This window comes from Vigna unguiculata, chromosome 7 (genome assembly GCF_004118075.2).
Source record: "Vigna unguiculata cultivar IT97K-499-35 chromosome 7, ASM411807v1, whole genome shotgun sequence".
Lineage (NCBI taxonomy): Eukaryota > Viridiplantae > Streptophyta > Magnoliopsida > Fabales > Fabaceae > Vigna > Vigna unguiculata.
In genome coordinates this window covers 24,682,043-24,696,196 of record NC_040285.1, presented here as the reverse complement: position 1 = coordinate 24,696,196, position 14,154 = coordinate 24,682,043, and the positions used below count along the sequence as shown (strand labels likewise).

At 33.1% G+C, this 14,154-nt stretch overlaps 1 protein-coding gene across 5 annotated transcripts; it reads right to left on the bottom strand.

The window, feature by feature from the left end:
* Positions 1-3,890: 3,890 nt before the first annotated feature.
* LOC114190725 (protein transport protein Sec24-like At3g07100) lies at positions 3,891-13,764 on the bottom strand. 5 transcript variants are annotated; one of them, XR_003605843.1, is made up of 15 exons: positions 13,307-13,764; positions 12,061-13,072; positions 11,834-11,972; positions 11,056-11,246; positions 8,615-8,722; positions 8,312-8,515; positions 7,440-7,671; positions 6,825-6,974; positions 6,547-6,703; positions 5,819-5,946; positions 5,402-5,724; positions 5,105-5,317; positions 4,369-4,606; positions 4,154-4,278; positions 3,891-3,993 (listed from the first exon to the last, which is right to left on the bottom strand). XR_003605843.1 is itself a non-coding variant. In XM_028079715.1 (15 exons), exons 2-14 carry the CDS (start codon positions 13,003-13,005, stop codon positions 4,376-4,378), a joined length of 2,898 nt encoding a protein of 965 aa, XP_027935516.1. In that variant the 5' UTR covers positions 13,006-13,072; positions 13,307-13,764; the 3' UTR covers positions 3,891-4,278; positions 4,369-4,375. The 5 variants fall into 5 exon arrangements, 4 of the variants coding, with proteins under 4 accessions (XP_027935516.1, XP_027935514.1, XP_027935513.1 ...); XM_028079715.1 differs by having other exon boundaries at positions 3,891-4,278; positions 12,061-12,396; positions 12,520-13,072; XM_028079713.1 differs by having other exon boundaries at positions 3,891-4,278; positions 13,307-13,429; positions 13,602-13,764.
* Between the last annotated feature and the right edge of the window lie 390 nt (positions 13,765-14,154).

The window sequence follows — 14,154 nt, the reverse complement described above, 5'->3', positions numbered from 1 at the left end:
AATTTTTCTCAACCCAACCCGGCTCGAACCCGTGGTGAGCCGGGTTGGCTCACGGGTTGAAACCGACATCTCTAGAACTTAAAGATGATTTAAGTAGTATAGTTAAGTTTTTGTTTATTGATGCTATAATTTTTGTTAAGGTACATTTAATATTGAACAGTAGTTCCAACAACATTAATTTGAAAAGAGGATAGATGAGAACACAAGAACCAAAAAACACATAGAGTCAAAGCCAGATTAGGCACCTCTTTTGAGTGGTTTGTCCAAGATTTACCAAAAGACAGAGCAGCTAATAAATGAGCTGACTTATTTGCCTAATTGCATATCAGCCTGCATGAATCATGTGCAAACTTTAAATATGCTTCAAAACTTCTTCTTATAGTCCATCACTCTCACATGCTCACTTCTCTGCATCCAAACATGCTGTTAAAAACAATTATCCAGACTCAGAGTATCAGTTTTTTTTTTTTGGGAATTATAAGGTTGATTTAGTGATAAAAATTAAAAGAAAAGATGAGAGAGATTATTAGTTCCATTTTCTACACTAATATTTGAAAGTTATAATTCTGATTTAAAGAATTTGGAGGAAAGATGATCGTGAGTTCAACTTCTTCTACTAACATTTGAGAGTTATAAAAATAATTTAAAAAAATTAAAAATAAAAGTTATAAAGGTCATGGATTGAACTATACTTACAAGTAATATTTGTTGATAAAAAAATATTATTGACTATATCTAAGGAAAGAAAAAGAAAATATATATGAATATATATATATATATATACCAATACAACAAAAGATTCCAACTTCTGTTTGCTCCTTTAGAAAACATGTTGCATGCATCAATATTTAAATTTATGGTTAAATATGTTTTTGTCCTTTAACTTTCAGTAAATTTTGAAATTAGTTCATTTTGAAATTTTGAACTAATTTAGTCCTTTATCTTTCAATATACATGAATTTAGTCATTTTAATTAAATTTTGTTAGGTTTATTTAATGTTTCGTACGCATTTCAAAATTGTATTTGAGTTATTTATAATGTTTGGCACATTTTTGTCTTAACGTTAAGTCAAATACTACTATAAAACGTGTTTGAAATGTCAAATAAACTTAACAAAATTTGATTAAAATAACTACATTTACGTATTTTGAAAGATGAATGACTAAATTGGTTTAACATTTCGAAATCGACTAATTTCAAAATTGACTGAAAGTTAAGGGACAAAAACATATTTAACCCTTAAATTTATTTAAACATTTATACATATGAAGTTTCATTCCACATGGTTATAAAACATAATACAGTCTGCTGTTAACTATTGACCTAAAGTGTAATAAAATTGTAATTTTTTTTATAATATAATAATTATGATTTTATTACTTTTTGTTATCATAAAAAGAAACATGCATATGTTTTCATTAGTTTATTTATAAATTAAATTAAAAGTTTAGAGAAATTATACGATTTTTTTAATGCGTTAACTAATTTTAGATTGGAAAAAACTAACTTAATTATTGTTAATGAAGAAATTCATCCCAAGTCAATTAGCACCTGAATAAATATCCTTAAAAGGCAAAATGGATAATTGATTAATCGTTATTGCTTTAATCAAATTCATACTAATTTATTATCAGTGTTATTATATCTAAAGTAGATAGTCATTAAACGGCAATTAAAATTCTGAATACTAAATAAGTTTCCTTAATGGCAAATTGATAACATAGTTAGTTATACTGTCGGAAATGAGAACGTGCAAGAAATTCGTAATAGGAAAAAGAACATAAATATCGAAAATAAAGAAACTAATTTCTATTCAGTTTTTTATTTCAATTCTTTACATTAAATATAAGCTAAAAACAAAATATTTTTTTTTACTTATTTATAAAAATTAAAAAAATAAAATAAAGATCCTAAATGTTGTGTAAACCCAACAACCCATCTAAGATAACTTCTTCATTTAAAAGAAGAAGAAAATAGATTATTTTATGTTATATTCAGTAGTTAATTAACTAAAAAATAATCATAACTCGTTCAATCTTTATAGTGGTTGCCTATTTTTAATTGACCCATGGTACACAATTTCAACATTCAATAGTTGAGTAATATTTATTTATGATAACATAAATGGATTAATTACACTTGGTCATTATCTATGCAATTCAATCCAATTTTTGGAGTTGAGAAGTTCAATATGCAAATATTTTATTTATAAGCACCATTGAATCAAGACAAAGTCCATATTAACACATTCTTGGGTTCGTAATGCATTAATTAATAGTGGTAGTAGAGATGTGGTGTCATTGCTTCGACGAATAATGCGTTTGATGAACTATATTTAATTTAATAAGTTTATGAATTGGTTTAACAAAATAAAATATCTAATAATTAAATTTATCTCATTAATTTATAACATTTTATCACCATATGAATGTTTGAAATACGGGATCGAGAATTACACCCGCAAGAAACAAATTAACACTCAATGGTTAAGTTAAAAATAAAAAATTTTAGATAAACTAGTTTCTAAAACTGGTATTAATAAAATAAAAATAATTATTAAATAAATAACCTAAGGGAAATATGATATAAAAAATTTAATAATACAAAAAACTAATATATATATATATATATATATATATATATATATATATATATATATATATATATATATATATATATATATATATAACATTGAAAAAAATTATAATACTTAAGTTTAAAATTCGTCAATATAGCATAATATTCTTTAACAATAACAAATAAAAATCTAAAATGAAAGAGATAAAAGTTTTAGATACATTTAAAAAAAAAATTAAGATGGGATTATGTTACGATTTTTTTTTGATGTACAATTATAACAGATATAAAAAACTTTTAAGAGAATCACGAATATTAATAAAACTATATCTGTTGATTTTTTTTTTTTAAATGATACCAATTGACCACATTTATCCTATAAAATACACGTGTACTCAATAATTAATAAAGGAAATAAGAAAAGAATTATAATATGATATTGAAACTATAAAGTGTCATATAAAAGAATTGATTGATCTCGTATAAGAAAATTTTAACCAGAAGCCAAGTATATTTTTTGAAGTTACTGACTTAATAAACCAATTTTTGTGTAATTTTGTTTTTTTTCAAACGAGTTTCCCAATTATTCCATTTTTCGATAATATATGTTTTTAAAATATACATTTGAACTGATCAATGTTGGTTGTTGACATATAAGTAAAGTGGTACTCACTTGTGTTGAGTTCGTCAATTGAGTGGTCCAGAGTTTGAATTTTGATTATGTCATTTTCCCAATAAATTACATTTTATTATTTTGTTTTTTATCTCAATACTTTAAAAAAATCTCTTCATAGAAAACTAGGAAGTGTTAATATTACAGTATTTACTTTTTAAATGAGATGAGATAGGAAGCCATAATAAAGGTTAAACATGGAGAATATCAAGAATAATACTTTTTTAAATGAGATGAGACTGGAAGCGATAATAAAGGTTAAACATGTAATAAGAGAATATCAAGAATAATGGGTAGTTTTGAAAATAGATGAAAGGTATAATAGTCTAATAGAAGTGCACACCAAAGAAAGTTATAAAAAAAGGTATGCATTATACAATGGTGCAGATAATTCTATATATTTCTTCCTCGATATTGTAATACTCATTTTAATCATAATACTCATTTTCTTACCGTCTAATTTTTTATTTTGAATAAAATATTTATTTTTTAAACAAAACAAATAAGAACCCAAAATTAACTAAAAATGTAAAAATATCATTACCTAAATATTTATTTTTATCTACAAAACTACGTACAACTAATTTAATAACGAAAGAAGTTTGCTGACAAAGGTAAAATGATGATTTGGAAGAGAACAGTTCCAAAATCTGAATATGAGAATAAATAAAAATTATCACGAAACAAATTTTATGAATTAGCACTGATTTTGACTTGACTTCTCTCTCTGTGTTTACTCTCCCTAGCCAAAAAACAATTTGAATTAAAAAATGAAATTATACCACAGATAACTGGAACCTATAAAAAAAGGTTTTATTTTCTATTCCTAGGACAGGAAAGCACTTTGAATCTAATCACTAAGGTGCAGTTCACCTAATTGATACATTTCATGACGAACTTACAGTTTCATGAAGCATCACATCCTTCTCACGACCAATTAGCCTAGTCAAGCATCCCCATGCATAAACTCAATTTATTTCTAATGAAGAAACGAAAAAGTCCTTCAATTACGATATAGGTAACAATCCTGACAAAAAAAATCCAGCATATTACGCCATAGAAAATGAAAACCAGCAGATTTTATAGAAGCTTCCTTACAGAAGACTAGAATGAGTACCTGTATATTATGTTTGTTGCACTTGTCGGGAAATCTGTATCATCCAATCAGTATATCCATTATTAGCACCCAGCTGGTCCTCAAACAGGTTTGAAAGAAGAAGAAATCCTTCTCTGGGGTGTTCACCTTGCCTCACAAGGCGGCACAACTGGTAATATGCACGGTCACTACTTCTGAGCTTCTCAAGTACCTTTATCAGCCTCCGAGACATTTCATTATCATTCTCATTTAGAGTAACCTGTTCAACGAAACAAAACATATATACAATTGAAGATAGATGCCACCTTATTGAACCAGAGAAACAGAGGAGGAATACATCACAAGTCTGCAAAATTATTAAATAGGATATCGATCAACCCTGGCGTAAGTCTAAACCATCTAAGGGACACATTTAACACAAAATCCACTATGAATTCATTTTTTTTATCATGAAGCTGCAGCACTGAGAAATGCATACTAAATTTAGGTTCACATACCATATACTTTTTCAGCTCAAATGCAACAACACATCAATAATTTGTTCAAATACTTGGTGCTATCAATTATCCTAAATTTACCAAGCAAGCTCGATATAATAATGATTGTTTATAATTCAACAATCATATACATGTGCACGCGTCAGATTGCAGAGAGAAAGATTTGAACATTAACAAGCGTTAATGAAGAACCAAAAAACACTTATGAAGAAATTAGAAAAAGATGAGATAAAAACGAAAGTTTTAATAAACCCATGTACCGCGCTTTCTCCTAGTCTTTCTTGAATATAGAATACCTTTGATAACTCTGCTGCAAAGTTAGACCCAAGTAAGTTCTTAGCTATGTCAGGTGAAATCACTCTACCAAACCATAAAATGAACTGGAAGCCATCGTCATATATATAAAGGCCCCTAGAATCCAAGCTCTCCCTAGTCAAAGGTAACCTTCTATCAATGCTTTTCAAATCATCAGCCTGAACATATCACAAACAGAAATAATTCAAGGAGCAGACATTTAAACCATTTTCGTGATAAGTTTTCAAGCAGTGAATGCATACATTTAGAAGATATTCATCTAGTCGATGCAAAGTAGGGTAGAGAAGTTTCAACATCCTTTTTACTGGTAGGGTCATCATTGTGTGTCCAGCTGCACACCGTTCATCTAGTGAAACATCCCCATATCCACCACGGAGAGGTGCTGATCTACAAAGAGCTAAACCATACAAGGGTAGGAACTTTAATGACTCAGGATAAATCATCCTATTCACCAAGCGCCGTTGTCCAGCATAGATATTTCGATAATCTCGGAGACCTTTCACAATTCCAAATTGTACAGCATACCGGGCTTCTTCAAGTTTATGGGATAATGTTTTCTCAATTGCTGCAAATATAAGAAACTGCTTAGGAAGATGAAAGAAACTATATCTATGATCCATAGATATGATGTAACTAGAATAGAAGTCATGTCACCCTACCCAGCCTACTAAACAGAGATAAAATTGCACCAGTATCAGCCAAGCGATACATCTCTACCAAGTCTTTAACTACTGGAGCTGCTGCTGTGTGTACTCTGATACGCCTTTCTCCACAAGATGCAGTATACCTATTTCAGTTAAGGACGACACCCTTTCTTGAAGAAGTTTCAGATTCTAATCGTACTGCCATAATGACCTTAACTGAACAAGTATGACAGACATCTACGTTGATGCAAAGCATAGAAGAAAAAACAATAAAAATACACAGTAAAATGTGCTAAAACAAAAATGAAAAGGATAAAATAAGTTCACTTTATTTTGTCTTTCGAATATAAATGACTTCATTCATGGCATAACAATCCCTAGGGAATAAACAATACCTAAGAATACATTTTCAATGCTAATAACAAAACACGGGAATCTATGCTCCTAATTTAATATTCCTAGGAACTTTTTAATGAGTAACAAACATGAGAAATCTACATTCCCAAGTTCGTATTCGTAGGAATGAGTTTTTAATGCGTGACAAACATATGCTTAATTCGAAAACGTGATGGATGAGAAAGACCTCATGATTCATAGATGATTATGCTGCAAGAATGAACTTATACATCTATCTCACAAACGGCAGTATTATGAAACAAATCATTAAAAAATGATCAGAAAAAGATAAAGATTAGATGATTTATAATTATAACTCATCTCAAGGATTATGGAAGAAAGGATACAACAGTGCAACTTGGAAATACATTGTCTGATTTGTCAGTGATGTTTCTTCAAGTGATAACTGCATGGCAAAGGCTTTATCACAATCCACGGCTGGAAGTGCTAACAAATCTGTGGACCTTAGCATAAAGTTTCCATGATAAGTTGTGAAACGGACACCTAGAAGCACAAAAACAGTTAACAACTATCGTATTCTAGATATTTGTATATAATTGAATGCTTGCAGCAAGAGCCAGAAGAAAAACAAAAGGTAAGCAAGGAAAAAAATTTCAACGCAAACCTTTAGCGCATCTAATTCGCAATACCGCTTCCCAGCCAGTTTCTCTGGTAAGGTCTCTCCTTAGCTCATTTCTTAGTTTCTCCCCGTGAATTTCTGATTGGAAAGCTGGATAGTAATAGAGTTGACCAGCAGTATACTTTGCCAGAGTTCCTATAAATAATAAATTGTAAGTATATAGTGCACTTTGTCACCTATAAATATCTGTTTGTTAGCTGCAAGTGTATGTGCTTATAATACGACCACTTATACTAAAGGATGCAAATTTAATATAATTACAGGGAAAGAAAATGCATGCATTTGATCACGGCCAATTAAGGTGCACCACCAAATAATTGGCCAATGGCAACTAAGCAGTCAAGGAAAGGGAGATAACCCTTCGGTAGACACATTTGAGTGGCCCTCTTAGTTGACATCCACCCATCCTTAATCACACAGCACTATCAAACACCACAGGAGAGTAAAAATATGCTATTCGTTCAATTAAGTTTATTATTCAAAAGTTTAAATGAAATCGACTGAGAACTAAGAAAACCATTGGTAAGCAACATTATTTCATCAGAGAATCATCCTAAATATCCATTCCATGGAGAAGTTAAAGAAATTATAAATATTTACCTAGGGATGCGATGTCGGTGTACTTATCACTGAATGCATACACATTCACTGAGATTTGGTATTTAGAAAACTCAGCTGCCATTTGCTTGTAAAAGGGATCTTCTGGCAGTCTTAACACGTGTTCTTTATCTGTGCCATAAACTTTAGAATCATCTCCACGTAGTTTCAATCGACCAACACCAAGAGATGGGAGTGTGTTTTGAAAAACTAATAATTTCCCTCCAAGTTGACTCTATAGAGAGGCAGGAAAAATTCACAAAACAGAAATGCATAGGAAAGTATAATTTGGTAATTTGGTAAAGGGATGGAAAAAAGCACTAAAATTCTACAAATTCAAATGGACCCTCCTTTAAACTTAGCAAACCATGGGTTCCATCTCTGTGCATGTAACTTGGTTCATTATTATGATCTACCAGATTTATTCAGTGACATTTGGTTGTTTAGAGTGCCTAGTAGTAATAGAAGGTCCATCCTTGCAATTGAACAAAGTATCAAATATTAAAATTTAATTAAGATATTTCAATAATAACTGCCATGTTAGATGAATGATCTAGAACTGGGTTAAGATTTTCCCGCCATGATCCCAGGAAATACATTTACGCACACACACAAACACACAATACACACAGATAATAGAACATTATAACTAGTAAGTTTGCATTCACAATGTCTAACATTAAACATCTCACTCTTTAGCATGAAAACTAATCTTTTAAATCATATTGTAGCATTGTTTTAACTTTCAATTAATAGATGCCATGTTCAATGCATTTTGTGCAAAAAGGCTCACAACTGCTTATGAGTTGCAACCAAAACAACCTATAATAATAACAAGACCATTCAAAGTAGGAGGCAAAAAGGGACTAATATACCATAATCATAAAGGCAGCCTTCAGAGAAGGACCAAAAGCAGATTCCAGATTCACGTTGTCCTGGAACATGGATGGTAGACCATCAAGAAACGTTTCCACCACACTTCTTGATTCTGACAAGTTGACAAGGAGATCATCTGGCAGGGGAATAAATATGTCATCCAGATCTGAGACCACCAACATTTGTGGTTGAGTCAAGGATGACTGGAAAAGTGTAACATAGAATAATAAGCAAAAAAGTTGAGCCAATTAAGGAAAAGATAGAGATATATTAACAATATTAATACGAATAATACTGCAGACCTTCATGTTATAAAAATGTATTGCACTGTCAAAAGTTGCAAACCCTATTTGTGTTCGTGGAAAGCCCGGGAGCTCATCTAAACATGACCTGATTGTTTGGGCCACAACCTGGAATAAGAACAACATGAACCAACAACAAAGAATGGTGTGAGTTGGAATAAAAACTCCAGAATGCACTTGAAGCTGAACTTTATCTTGCACAGAAGAAATTAATTTTGGGTTGAACTGGATTTTGGCATCAGTAAACGAAAAAATACATCTACAAACTAGAGTTGCCAATAATAAACATTTGTTACGACCTAAGTCTACACACCGGCAGTTGTTCTCAGTAGTTGCAGGCTGACAAAGCATACACAGGCCAATTTTACAAAATCCACTTCAGTTCAAACAGTTTGCTAGAGTGATCCAGTTTTTAACATCTGGATGTTTTGTTACTAGCTCAACATTAACAGAACAATAGCCCAAACCCATACAGCCCATTCGTCCTCAGCCCATTATAATTCTTGTAAATACTTTTGTATGTAACCTTTTTTCTGATATACCTAGAGCAGATTCTAGAATAGTATGAGCTGTAAATTGGTTAGGCAATCCGTGTATATAACGTTGTGTTTTGGTTGAAATGAATAATAGCAATTCAAATCTTCACCTCAGGATCCTAAACCCATAGGATGCAAATGAGTTTACAAAATTAAGCGAAAACCGGATGGAAGTGTTGAACGGTACAAAACGCAATTGGTTGCAATGGGTTTTTCTCAAGTGGAAGGAGTTGATTTCTTTGAAACATTCTCTCCCGTGGTAAAAATGGCCACTATCTGTGACATCCTTGCTCTTGCTTCTGCAAATAGTTGGCAACTTCAACAGCTCGACGTGAATAATGCTTTCCTTCATGGTGATTTGTGTGAGGAAGTTTATATGACAATTCCTTTAGGACTACTCCGCTATAGCTCTTCTCAAAGTTGCAAACTCAAGAAATCTCTGTATAGCCACAAACAAGCTAGCCGTAAATGGTATGAATAGCTTTCTGATGTTCTTATTTCCTCCGGTTACAAACAATTACATGCAGGTCATAGTTTATTTATCAGACACGATAGAGATAAATTTAATGTCCTGTTAATATATGTGGATGACATTGTTTTAACTGGGAATTCTGCCGCTGAAATGGACAAAATCAAACATATTCTTCATTCAAACATTCGAAAGGATTTAGGAGCATTGAATTATTTTCTGGGCTTAGAAATAAACCAATTGTTGATGGCATATGTGTATCACAATGTAAATGCTGTCTTGAGTTACTTGTTGATTCTGGAATGATGGGTTGTAAACCTTGTTCAATGCCCAGTTCATTGCAGCTGTGTCAAGATGATTCTAGTGATCTTCTTGATGATCCTTTGTCCTACAAGCGTCTTGTTGGTCGTCTTATTTACCTCACCACAACACGCCCATACATTGTTTTTGCAACACAACAACTCAGCCAATTTATGACTCGTCCCACAAAGTTTCATCTAGGTGCTGCCAGGAGAGTCTTGATATGCTTGAAGGGTTCTCCAAGCAAAGGTCTTCAATTGAAGAGGGACACTCCAATACATTTAGTTGGATTTAGTGTGATGCAGATTGGGCGACTTGTGTTGAGACACCCAGATCAATCACAGGTTATTGCTTCTTCCTTGGAAACTCTCTAGTGTCAAGGAAAACAAAAAAGCAAAATACACTAAATACTGGAATCTCAACCAGGTGGGCACCCAAGACCCAGGTTTGTAAAAAAGTAGTTATTGCTTAGAGATTTGATGAAAAGTGTTTTTTTATGGTTAAATACAATTACAAAAAAAATTCTTTTATTTTTAGAGGTAATCATAATTACTGTTTTGTTTAGAAGTTTCTCAAAACATTTCAAAGAAACTTCAATTAGATATTTTTTAGACTGTTGTTTTTCTCTTCAAAAACTTTAATTAACACACTAAAAATTCTTTAAAGTGAACTTTCAGGGAAAAGGAAAAGCAGAAAAATAAGGCTGGTAATATCGAAAAATTAGTGAAAACCTAACTTAACCAGATTTTAATGCGCAGATCACTAGATTGTCTAAACTGTAAATAAAAACATTTAAAAGACGATACATTATAGCCCAATCCTTTTGTTCAGGTTGATAAAAGAAATTGATCACATGCACCTGGCGAGCTGAGTTTCAAATACGCAAATCATGCACAAATACAAACAACATATTGCATACCTCTACAATTATTTTCATAAATCAGACCTGAAAACCCCTTGATCATGTTAATAAATTCATAGAATGCAGTGCAAATTATACATAGCTTCCAAGCTACAGTTATGCATAAGCTAGATTTCATATGAATAAAAAATTGCCACTCAAAAGAATGAAATCGCCAAGGTTATATAACAACAAAACCTACTAATGTTTAAAGTTCTCGAAGTGAAGTACTTACCTCAATCATTCCGCTTCTAACTGCAGATATGGAAACATCAATGAGGAAGAAATATACAGGAGGCATAGGAGGCCGCACCATATATTCTGCTGGGGCAACAAATTCTACAGTACCCTTTGTAAGCTCAGGTCGTTGATTCAAATCAACTCTTCTGCCAGTGGCATCTATTTGTGCATAATATTCACTAGGAACTGTACACAAGGCCAATAAATCAGCATCTTCAGAAAGATGAATTAAACCAATTAAACGTGCAAGCTACAATGAAGACAAACAGACAACTTTCATCACAGAATATCTTCATTAAGCATGGAGGTTACAAGTCTGGATTGATACCATAAGATTCAATATATTAGCATCTTAATAAAGACATTAAGCCAATCACATGGTCTCTGACACTACAATTCCACCTTGTAAAAGTAACAAGTGAACTATAACAATGATTTTATCAAGTGACCCTACGGAATTAAAATGGGAATAATACTGAAATAATGAATTTTCAGAAACAATAAGCATGTTCTTGTTTCAGAATTTGATGGACTGGAGTTTGGTCACTTTCAAATAATATATTAATATCTCCTAAACAGAACCTTAATTACTTTCAATTTTCTCCTTTAAATATGTACATTACTTCAATTTAATAAGAACCATAAAGCATGCTCTTCTATCAAAATGTAATGCACTGAAGTTTTAGGTCATTTTTCTTATTATAGATTTTTAATTACGTCAACTTCCTTCTTATTTATTCTAAATTTGTGAAGCACATGAATGTAGATAGTACCGTCATTAAGCAAGGAGCAGGCATTGCACCGGAACTTTCTTCCGCCTTCAGTAAATTTGACATAGGGATTTATATATGTGCGGCATCTCCTACAGCGTACAACACCAGTTGCAGCAAAATTAACTATGGGTACCTCTTCCTGAAATCATAGAAAAATCAATATACGAAGAAAAATAGTATGCCCACTATGAGTTACAAATAATTGAAAAGGATAGTGAGGCCCTAACCCCATCAGGAGGCTCTGCAAGCGGACATACAATTGCTCCAAGAGGAAGATGCCACCTTGAAATTAAGGACTGGGAATCAGGCATTCCACTGGTTGTGAGTCGTAGATATCTAGGATTGCAGTTCATGGGATACATATCAGCTAAAGACTTTGGCTCCTCGTCACCTTCCAATGGCCTTGGCAATTCTTTAGAATCAATGGACGGCTCCATGAGTCCAGGACGAGTTTGAATTGACAGCGAATTGAATTCTTCTGCCAAGCCATTAATGGCAACTGTAGGCTGTCCAGATCCCGGTTGTTGCATCGGCTGGACGCCTGACAGAGCAGCCATTGGGGGCTGCGAAACATAAACTCCTTGATGAGTTTGAAAAGGCAAAGGTGGTGCAGGGACAGGCCCATAATTTCCTTGATTTGAAGGGTTAGAGGAATGCACAGGGGAAGCTTGCATTTCTGAACCAACTTGTTTCTGCGGATATCCAGGAAAAGATGGCTGAAACACAGGAGGAGGAACAGTCGATCCTGGAAGTGCAGGAGGGGCAGACCCCATTGAAACAAACGGCGTGTGCGACTGAGGCGGAAGAGAAGCCGGAAAAGGCTGAGTTTGATCCGCAGAAGGTTGAAATGTTGGTTGTCCCATAGGTGGAGGAAACAGGGGAGGTGATTGAGTATTTGAGGAGAACTGTGTCATCGGAAAACGCTGGAAAGGTCCAGAAGCAGGTGGGGAATTGGAAGGAGGAGGCACTGAGGGGCCATTAAACTGGCCCGGTGGCGCAGATAATGAAAATGGTGTGGATGCCAAGGGAGGAGCAGGAGGAGTGGGTCTGAAAGAAGGAGGCTCTGGCCCAACCATGGTAGCAGTTGACGAAAAAGGTGCCATACCCCCCTGTGTTGCATCAAAGGGTGGTCTAGAAAGGAAGGCTGATCGACCAGGGTTTTCTGTCCCCATAATTTACGCAAACACAATGACAACAATCGAACCACTTAATTCATAGCTTCCGCTCTCGTCACCAAGCCTGACAGAGAAAACAATTCGATACAATTGATGCAGAAAAAGCCACTAAGTGTCTAACAAGTCATAGAATTCAGAGCAAAACAACATCTCACACAATTTAAGAAAATGATAACAAATGGAATGAATTATCAAACAGCAATGAGGAGAATCGAGTACGAATTGGTTAAAGTAAGAGACGGATCGAGAAAGGTGAAATTGAAATGGAGATCGCAGAAGAACACAATGAGAGACTTACCGATGGTGATGCGATAGGGCAAGAGGAGTTAGATCGGAGACGCATGTGCTGAATCAGAATCGAAATACTCAATCCTTGGTACCACTTGCTCAATGTTTCTTCCACCATCTCCTTCTCCCTACCCTGCAATCACACCATTCTCGTTGCTGTCCAATCTCTATATTCTCACAATATCATATTTCATTTTTCCCTTTTCGCTTTATTTGATTCACATAGAACCTCACCAAAATATCACTGCTACAACTTTTGTTTTATATAGTAGAAGCTAACCAATGGAAAAGGAAAACTACTTCACCCAAAATTCCAGACACTTTGATGGTATGTCAGTGGTCGCATTGCATATGAACAAATCATTTCTTTGACAATCTGCATAAAAATATACTCATTTGTTGTGATCCAACTCCTGTACCCAATCAAGGAATAGTTAGATTTCTAATCTACATAGCGATGCAAGTGAGCTTATGGACATGAACAATGACTTTATTTAATGAGATTAATTAAATAGAACGACATTGACAAAAATTTCATTATGTTTCATTGTCTACAAAACAAAATATATTTATAAATAGTAGAAACGTCATGTGAAAACATTAACATTATAACATGAAAAATCAATTGTCAAATATAATAACATAGATAAATAATTAATAAGTTATATAAAACAATAATTTCATTATATGATTAAACACTTATTCAAATATCATTATTCTTACACACTTAGCCATTAAACTCTCGTGCCATTACAAGTGTACCGTCTAAGCTTTCACGAGATGTTGTGGCCACCAATGGTTGAAACCGTTGTGTGTTTTTCCCTAATATATGTTTTTATCATTAAATGATGTTTTTTT